The 9,947-nt window shown below is 39.9% G+C and overlaps 1 protein-coding gene across 2 annotated transcripts; it reads right to left on the bottom strand.

Annotated features, from left to right (window-relative positions):
- Window positions 1-1,702: 1,702 nt before the first annotated feature.
- Window positions 1,703-8,489, bottom strand: RNF7 (ring finger protein 7). Of its 2 annotated transcripts, none has more exons than XM_045832558.1 (3): window positions 8,113-8,489; window positions 4,258-4,305; window positions 1,703-2,625 (listed from the first exon to the last, which is right to left on the bottom strand). In XM_045832558.1, the coding sequence occupies exons 1-3, from the start codon at window positions 8,278-8,280 to the stop codon at window positions 2,569-2,571; spliced, it is 273 nt and encodes a 90-aa protein (XP_045688514.1). In that variant the 5' UTR covers window positions 8,281-8,489; the 3' UTR covers window positions 1,703-2,568. The 2 variants fall into 2 exon arrangements, with proteins under 2 accessions (XP_045688514.1, XP_045688513.1); XM_045832557.1 differs by having other exon boundaries at window positions 8,106-8,435.
- Between the last annotated feature and the right edge of the window lie 1,458 nt (window positions 8,490-9,947).

Genomic DNA, 9,947 nt, shown 5'->3' with positions numbered 1-9,947 from the left:
ACCTAGGACCTAATTTCTTTTTATATAGCATGAACATGAAGTATTTTTTTTTAATCCCCAACCAAGGACATGCTTATTGATTTCAGAGACAGGGAGGGAGAGAAACATCAGTTGATGGCCTCTCATATGTGCCCTGACTGGGCCCCAAACCTGTAACCTAGGCACGTGCCCTAACTGAAAATTGAACCCATGACCTTTCAGTTTACAGGATGATGCTCCAACTGAACCACAACGGCCAGAGCACAAAGTACTTTTCTGTGTAGTTCTGAAATTCATTAGTTTCCAAACGTGTAACTAACATGTAAATCAAGATTATACAATGTTTTGTCCAGAACTTTACTATGCATGATCCACCATTTCTGGGAAAAAAAGTTTTAGCATCAATGGAACTGTCGCGTTTCTGAGTTACAACAGTCTGCAGGCAGTGATCACACATCCAGATCCACATCCGCAGTCTTCAGATGTAATTACACCCAAGCACTCACATACTGAAATGCAAATGATTACAAATCACCCTCCTCTCATTCCTATTCTACATTACAATTCAATTATTATATACATTTTAATTATGTGTGGAGACAGTAATTTCACTTCAGAATAGTAAAGGGGACATTTTTTAGGAAAAGGAAGTAATTGGTTCCATGGGGTCAACTTACTCAGGTGCCAGCCGTAATACACAGTAACTTGCACAGATGGAAAACTAAATAGTTCAAGATGACAAATGTGCTCCCAATACACTAGTAAAATAAAATTCAACAGTTTCACCAAATGTTAAGAAAAACCCGTTCAATGCTTAACTTTTGCGTCGGAACTCCTAATGTCACAGTTGTTCTTCGGGCTGAAACTTTCGGACGGCTGTGCAGATGGGTTCTCATTCCAGGGTGGGGGGAATAGAGCTACTTTGTCCCTGTCCCTCCTCCTCTAACCTGAGATGCTGACGTGCAACAGAAAGAGAGCTTTGTTAGGTGGTGGCCCGGCAGTTTTGCTGAGGAAAAGCAATGTATTACCACCATCCTCCATATTTCATTTACATACTGTCACAATGACTAAAATAACATTTTTAATGTTTTCTCTCTTCACTTGAATGCCAAATATCTGATTCACTTTTTATAGATACAACCTTGTAAAAAGGCCAAAAAGCTGCTAATATAGTTCATTGCCTATGACAAGCACATTCAAATAGTCACATATATTTGTATTCATATCTATGTAATAAATTTTTTCAGTTGGAAGTTGTGAAAAAATACATTAAAAAAGGAAAACTTATAGAGAAATTTGATTAATAGTAGCCAATATGAATATATACAGAATTCTACTTTTTTTTTAACAGTCTCTTATGTGTCCCTATTCAAGATTCAGATTGGTCAACTCTGAAACTGCAGAAGTGAATGGTTAAGATGTAAAGATTTTTAGTATTTTTAATTCTTAGCACCAGCTTTTTTATGGAAAAATTCAAAATGATCTTGTGGTCCATAAATTGTTACAAGATAACCTCCACTAAAGCTGAATGAGTCGGATTAGGATTTAAGTATTTTTTCACACTTAACATGTTTCCTGGTAATAAACTTAAAATGTTCTTATTACCAAATGAAAGAGCATTTAAATATTTTTTTCAAATGAAACAGGAGCATTCATTTGACATATCAGTTTATTAACATCAAGTTTAAGGCTGTACATAAAACCGCAATGACGACAATTCAAATGAAGTAAACAGAATAAACCATTTATTAAAACACTGCATAATAAAATAAACTTTTTTTGATCCAATGCTATAGTGGTAAACATTTTCCGCTCATTAACAGACCACCTAAAATACTGTTAAATTACATCATAATCTAAAACTTGAGAATACTTCTGCCCTTTACCACTGAATAAGTGAACAGTGGAGTGTGCAGATCTAGGTTTTTTTTTTTATGAGTCCAATAACCTAAAAGACAATCAAAACTCACTATGGCCATAGATTAAGCTTTATTTACCCTGCTCACTGGCCCAAACTTAGAATTGTCATATCAAATAAATATTTCATGAACCATTCCCTTCCCTGCCTAAAATAAATATCAGGAACAAATTAAGGATAAAAGTTGGGTTTTAAACTGTACTTTATTTGTTGCTGTAACATTGTCTTTAACTGATCAACCACAAGCATGCAAAAAGTTCTCTTCTGAAGGGAACCGCTTCCACACCCCCTGGATATCAATAAGTAAATTACAAAGATCATTCAATTTGTAGTTCTCTCCTTCTTTATAGCACTTCGAAGCAGTGTGACACATACCACAGAGACAGGAAAGACCATTTTTAATAAATTATCTTCTTAATTGTAGAGAATTTCTGAAAATAAAACGGACAAAATGCTAACCCATGCCTCTGATGAGTCCTCAGAGACCAAAGATCCATCGCCTTCTGTTGGAAGAACCAGTTCCTGGAGTGTCCTCGCCTTTGCAGGGCACTTGATAAGGGGACCCCCCAGGGCTCTGGACCACTGCACTAGGAAGGCATTCCACCACTCTCATTTGCCGATTCGTTGGACTACCCAGTCTTGCTGGCAGAGAGGGCAGCGATTGTTCTGTTTCACCCACAGGGACATGCAGCAGTTGTGGAAGGAATGATTACATTCTCCCCAGACCACTAAAAGGAAAAATAAAATGACTTGACATTACTCATTGCAATTTAAGTTACTGAGCTCAAACACATACCTTACTTTATATTATAAATAATAATCATGGCTCATAATCTCAAATAAAGATGGTATACTGGTCAAAAATAATTTTTTCTACCTATAAAGAAATAAAAACTTACACATGTAAAGTTTGTGCTTAGGGGACTTTCCATTACTATTCTAGAATCTGGATGAAGTGGTGGCCCCCAGTTCCTACACAGCTCCATACGCTGCCTTCCCGAAATCAGGAGATTAAAGGACTTGAGCCTTCCTTCCGTGCCAGACACTCTCAGTCATGCATGCACTGACCTAAAAAATGTCCTCCCAATTTTTATCTACCAAGATGAGTTTTAAATGTTTTCAATTTGTGGAAGACTATTATATATAGATGACATGCTTCTAAATATTATCCACTGTACATCTACTGAGTTGTTTCCTAGAAGTGGTGCTCAGCTGTGTTAAATCATCAACAAGCTGTGCAATTCCTTATGTGACAAACAGAATGAAATTTTCAAAGTGGCTGTCTGGAAAGAAAGGTCTCTTTGTAATCAAAGAAAGCTGGCCTACACCTCACAATTCCCATGTTAATATTTTTTAAACAAACAACATGAAAGAAAATTTTTAAACGGAGGGAAATCACCCACAATCTGGACTACAAACTCAAATGTGAACTTCATTTATCCCTTTCTTGACCAGCTTAGCTATATGATAACAGAACAAAAGACGTAGGAATAGAAAAGAAAAAAAAAACTTCTTATGAAAACAGGCTGTAGGGGCTAGAAAGCAAGGGGAAATCATTCTAATGTTTTAGGAGGAATAAAGAGAATTTGATCAAACAGCACACATCAAGAAGAAGCTACATGTAAACCACACTGGCACGAAGTTAGCCTTTCTTTTCTTTCTGTTGTCTTTCATTGTTCATACTCTTATAGTTGTCCCGCTTTTTCTGCCTTTGCTTACCTCCACCCAACCCCTCCACAAAATTAGCCTTTCATTGCAGGGAAAGTTTTAAAACACTTTTGTATAGCAATCTGGAAGTGATGGCTTGAACTAGGATATACAAACCTCTGAACTGCTTAAAACATTTTGCCTAAGACAAATTCTTAGTCCTAGGCTATAAGGAAAATGTAATACATTTCTATATACACTACATTCCCAAGAGAGACCATTTTTCCTATGTTAGTTGAAAGGTTAAACATTATATCATAAGAGTACTGAAAACTGAAATGCTTTATTAGAATGAAACCATACCAAAACTGACTTATAACATATTCAAAATTTACATAATATTTTGGCAAATTCCTCTTACATAATTTTAATAGAAGAGAATTACTCATTTTTTTGAGTATCAAAATGTTTACTATGCCCATGTCTGAAATACTAATATAGCCAATTCTTCTTCATTACAGGCAATAAAAAAACCTTGCAGATTAATTCCATTAAGGCCTTTTGAGAATCAACACATTTTGTATCAATAATAGATTGATGCTTTACAGTTTATTTTTGTGTATTGATAAAGTCAATCTTAATAGCAAATTCAAACATCCCCACTGAGAGAAGGCCTTCAGTTGAAAAAGCAAGAGAACTGAATTACAACATACCAACACAGTCCTCTTGTTTGTTTTCAGCTTGACATCTAAGACAGGCATCTGAAAGTAAACAAACAGCAACTCTCAGTCTGATGCTCAGAAAACAATTTTAAAACCCAGACACTTCAAAGTCAAATAAAAGCCCAAAGGGTTAGAGATGGAGACAAAAGACTCATAGTATTAATTTCCCATCTGAACATAACTGTTCAAAGAAGAATAAAGTCAAAGGCACTCTATTTACTTACGACCAGGAGCAATTTTACAAGGGTTACTGACCCTCCATTTTTACAAGCTCTGATGAAAAGATGTCCTGACAGTGGATGCAAGCACTAGAGAAATATATGCCACACTTACTCCACTATATCAGAAGTTGTTATAAGCTCACTGGGTATGCTCACATAGCTCAAAATGAGGGGTAGTTCATTTTCAATTATCCTTTTAAATAAGCTATGCACACAGGGATATAAAGTACAACATAGGGAAGAGTCAATATTATAATAACTATATATGATGCCAGGTAGGTACTGGAAATATAGGAGGGAACCCTTTGTAAAGCATGTGATTATCTAACCACTATGCAGCTGTACATCTGAAACTAGTACAAATAAATGTTGAATGTAAGCTGTACTGAATAAATAAAATTTAAAAATTAAATAAGCCATGCATATATATTGGTATTTGCTTATACATAAAGAAACTCTAGAAGGATATCCAAGATACTAATAATAAAGTTTACCTGGGAGGTGATTGAACGGGAAGGAATTTTCATTGTATATTGTCTTAAACTTTTGAATTATGTGACTGTATAATCTATATAAAAATTAATATTAATTAAAAATACTTTATAAAAACTAGGTTTTTTCTCCTTCCAAGAAAATGCTCCCTTTACTAAATAAATCTGAGCCCAAAGCATTTACCTAACAATGGCAAAAGATTTTAATAAATTACTTGGGAGTAAATACTAGAAATGGGAACCTAAAGTATACTAGGTTGCTTGATGAAAGAGTAATATGGATTATTTCAGGGACTAATGAAATGGATTCATTCACTAGCTGGAAGAGCGGTCAAAGTTGGGTAAGAGGAAGTGCAAACCAACAGAAAAAAAGTTTTTAACATAAACTGGAGACAAATAATTCTGTAAAAATAGACACATGTTGGAGCTGAAGCCTGCTTCTCTCTTACACTGGATTATGTGCAGGCATTTGCTTCTCTCTGTATGTTTTTACCTAAAAAACAAACAAACAAACAAACAAACAAACAAACAAACAAACAAAACACACTACCCTGGCCTCTTCAGTGTGGACTAAAAACAACCACTGCCTTCTAAGACTTCCTGCAATTCCACAATTACTGAGCATCTCCTCTGTGGAAGGAGCTGTGCACTGGGGACACCGAGTCTGGGTCCCTGGTCTGCACAGTGAGTGGGGAGACACAGGGAAACAACTTAGTACCATAAAGGTCATGATGTAACTGAAGATAATAAGCCTCTGGTTCTGCACAATCACAGAATCACGTGTTTGTGGTCCTGAGTACGGTTTTTATGTACTAGGAAAAGTAGGCCCTAAAAGGTGGTGTTAAATGTCCAAGTCAACACAGAGCCATGAAGGGTTACTCTGGCTCTTTAGAACCTGGCAGTACAAGCCAAACTATTTCTCTGCCTCAGCAGCGCTTGCTCCTTTCAGAAAGAAGAGAGGAGAGTGGAAACCAAGAGCATTAATCACATCAGAACAGGTTGACAGGCAAATCTTGGATCAAGAAGTAAGTAAGTCATAATAAATCAGTTAGTATGAGATGAATTCCAAATATTAAGGGAATGGTATTATGAGGGCTCTTTTTGTAGAATCTAGAAATCTCTGAATTATGCTTATAACCTTGATTTAGATTATAAAAAACTGACCTAAGTAGATAAAAATCCCCAAAGTTTGATGCAAGGAAAAAGTTTCTTTTGATGGCATTCCTAATATCTGAAACAGCACATTTCTAAGGAGAACAATAACACTTAACACCTTTTAGAATGATGCTACGGTTAAGGATGGGGAAAGTCTGAAAAACAAACTTCCTTCTGCTGTCACCTGACCACTAAGTGGATTTTAACACCTCATAAACAAAATACAAAGGTCTGGTCCAGAACACTTTCCAGAACTGAAAGTATAGCTGTTGTAAACCTGCAACATTAATCCACAGTAGCAGAATACTTTACTATAATTAGAAAGTCAATGTGAATGGTAGCCATTTATAGCCCATACTTTGACTTACTTTAAATATCCCAAGTAAAGTTTATTTGTTGCAAGATTTCAACCATTACTTTAAATTCTACATTTCTCCTTACTAGTTTAAATTTTCTTTCTGGGGAGAAAAATAAAATCCCTTTTCATGAACATTCTTCTTTTTAAACTAATGTAAATTTGGGGGACAAAATTTTTAGCAAAGCCTGTTTTGCTAAAGAAGAAAAAATGAAGTCACCTGTATACGTTAAAAATGCCACCCAAACTGGAAAATACGATTCTAGAACCTAAGTAAGGGGCAGCGTATGTGATGAGGGGACTGTATTGCAGGCCAACAAACTAGGTACTTTAAAAATCTAATACGCAAAATAAGTGGATCATGTCTGAAATCAAGTTGTTTGCAAAGTAAAAAATAAAAAGTATGTGAACCCCATTGTTGTAAGTCCTCTCTGAAACAAGTCCTTAAGAATAAAAAAACAGGAGGGCATACTAAAGAGGTGTAGTCTGAGAAACCTCTTGATTCTGGCAAACTTCAAGTTTCATCCCTCAAGAAGAGAGAGCGAGTCTCTGGAAGTTTTCTTCAATTCTCTCATTTTTCAGGGCAAGACACTACGTTTTCAAGTTATAGAAATCTCAGTTTTATTCATCTGTCCTCAAGAAACATGTAAAAAGCTCTCACAGTAGTTTTAAATGCCCTATTTAAAAATATAACTCGCATTTAAACAGGTTTTCCAAGGTGGTCTGAGGTCTTAAAACAGAAACCATATGAAACAAAACAGGATTAAGATGTTCTAAAAGGTTTCACTTGGCCCCTATTTTTATTCAAAATATCGTAGAAAGGAGTAAGACTTTTTTGTAAAAGCGGGTTCTCCCCAAAGGCCTGACTCAGAGCCGGGCAGTCTCTTTTCCAGGAAATGACATCTTATGACAGGCAGGGGCCAGGAAGAGGACTAAACTTTGTTTTTCTAAGCAAAGGGCTCACCTTATTGAATTCTCGCAAAACTTCAGTATTCTTGAACCATGTGCCCCCTCGAGCCGAGTGAGTGCCGCCTGATTTGTTTTGAATCACGGAGACTTAAAAGCCAGCAGCACGATAGCAGGAGCTAATTGGCAAATGCAATGGCCGGGCACACTTCCCTTCCCTGCAGCTTTTAAGAGCAGACTGAGGGTATCGTTTTTGTGGAAGATGACTACAGCATCACTTTGGTGTGCGACCAGAACCAATAAAACGCTCTGCTGAACCACGGCCTTTACCCCGACCTCTTTGCTATCTGCGTTTAGGGATGGGGCCGGGAGCCGGCCACACTAACCTAAGTGGTTCCTCCCAGCTCCCATCAAACCACAGTTGTATATTCTTCAGTTGCACCCACTGCCACCTGAAATTATCTTAATTCCTCTAGTGTACCGCCTGTTTCTCTGGTTAGAATCCAGCCCCCCGCACTGGGACCCCACGGCCCCCGGCGGCGGCCACCGCATCGGCTTGTCCCCCATCCTCCCGCTCCCTCGCTCCGAGGCAGAACGACCCCGCCCCCAAACCTGTGGGCAGGGGTCTCTACAAGTCTCCACGCGTCCCCCAGCCCGGAGCCCGCTCAGCGGAGGCCGTACCGCGGCCGGGGCCTCGCGTGCAGCGCTTACCCATCACCTGGACCCTGCAGATGGCGCACGTATCGCACTCCACGTCCCAGCTCCACATGGCCACCGCGTTCCACTTCTTGAGAGAGAACATTTTGTCGCCTCCCGACTTGGAGCCTACGCTCCCAGAGTGAGAGGACAGGGCGCAAGGTTCCTCGCCGTCTTCGACGTCGGCCATAGCGACGGCGCGGGGCCGGCGACGGAGACGTTGGCTACGGGAAAAGCTGGCGGCTATGGCGGCTCCGCGGGACCGCCTGGCAGGCCACAGCGCCGCCTGCAGGCCGCCGGCCACGGCACTGCCTTCCACAGGGGCCGCTCGCGATTGGCTGGCGCGGAATCGTGATGTCACCTTACGTTAGCGCCCGGCGGCGCCGTCCTGCCCACCCCCACCCACTTGTGGAGCTAGGGCAACCTAGAAGGCTGAGAGCTTCAGAGGCCGCTGACCGATTGATGTAGGCCGCCGCGCAGTTGAGTGTTACTGTCGTGATTGCTGGCACTTTTTATGCAGTACCCACGTGTCCTGCTTTATGCCTTCATGAAGCTTACTCCTCTCAGAACTACCTTGTTAATATATCTATTCGATGTGCGTTCCAAATGTAAACTCCGTAAGAGCAGGGACCTTGTGGTTCAGCCATTCTCAAATATTTTGTTCTCAGAACTCCTTTACACTTAAAAATTATGAGGCCCTGGCTGCTGTGGCTCAGTTGGGCATCTTGGGTAAACGGAAATGTTGCGCGGTTCAGTCCCTAGTGGGGCGGTACAGGAGGTAACTCGTGTTTCTCTCGCCGTTCTCCCTCCCTCTCTAAAACCGATAAGCATGTCTTCTGGTGAGGATAAAAAGATAAACATAAGAAAATTATCAGGACTTCAGCCTTTGCCAGGTATCTCAGTTGGTTAGAGCTTGGGCTGCATACACTAAGGTTGTGGGTTCAATCCCTGGCCAAGGCACATACAAAAGTCAGCCAATGAATGCATCAATAAGTGGAATAACAACAAAAAAATCAATGTCTCTCTCAAAAAAAATTAGGACCTCAAAGAACTTTTGTTTGTGGAGGATCTATATTTGCTTTTTAAGAAATTAAAACAGGGAACATTTTTACATGTACTAATTCATTTAAAAATTACAGTAGTAAACCCTTTACAAATGATCATTACAGCAATGATATCACATACATAGCTTCAGGGAAACACTGTACATTGTACAGAGTGAAAAGGGAGAAATAACTGTATACTGTTACGCAAAAGGTTCTGCCCTCTGAAAGGATCTCAGGAACCCTGGGGACCACTCCTTGAAAGCTCAAATCTAGTTTAACCTCCTCCTTTTGTATGTAGGGGAAGGGAGTTCCAGGGAAGTAACTGACAGAGCACACTGCTACTATGATAGTGCGTTTTGAAGCCAGGGTTTGTGTATTGCTTGCTGACGGTCATACAATTATATTTCCCAAGCAAAGCAGACAGCATCTCCATTTAAAAGGTAAGAAGGCAGAGGCCCAGAGAACTCAAGGAGTTGTGTGATGACCACCACCATCTGGGGGTGGACGCTTGCTGTGTCAGCATCGAGATTCAGAGCCTCCCACCTCATACTGGGCCTCCCACCATCGTGACTGGGTGGGGCTGACCAAGCTCAAGGAGTCTGGCAGAGGAGACCCGGATGCATAAATACATACAAATATAAATATGGACACAGGGTCACATTTGAGTAGATGCTAATGAGTGCTGTGTGTTAAGTGGCCTGTTAAGTGCTTTGAGGGACAGAAATGTTCCGGAGGACTGATGCAGTGAGGGAAAGCCTCACGGAAGAAGTAGGGTTTGAAAGGGGGGGCGTGGGGGGGTGGGCAGACTGCA

Source organism: Phyllostomus hastatus, unplaced genomic scaffold (genome assembly GCF_019186645.2).
Source record: "Phyllostomus hastatus isolate PE091 unplaced genomic scaffold, TTU_PhHast_1.1 phas_contig_16, whole genome shotgun sequence".
NCBI lineage: Eukaryota > Metazoa > Chordata > Mammalia > Chiroptera > Phyllostomidae > Phyllostomus > Phyllostomus hastatus.
Note: the sequence above shows the minus strand (reverse complement) of the source record. Positions and strands in the feature narration are given on the sequence as shown.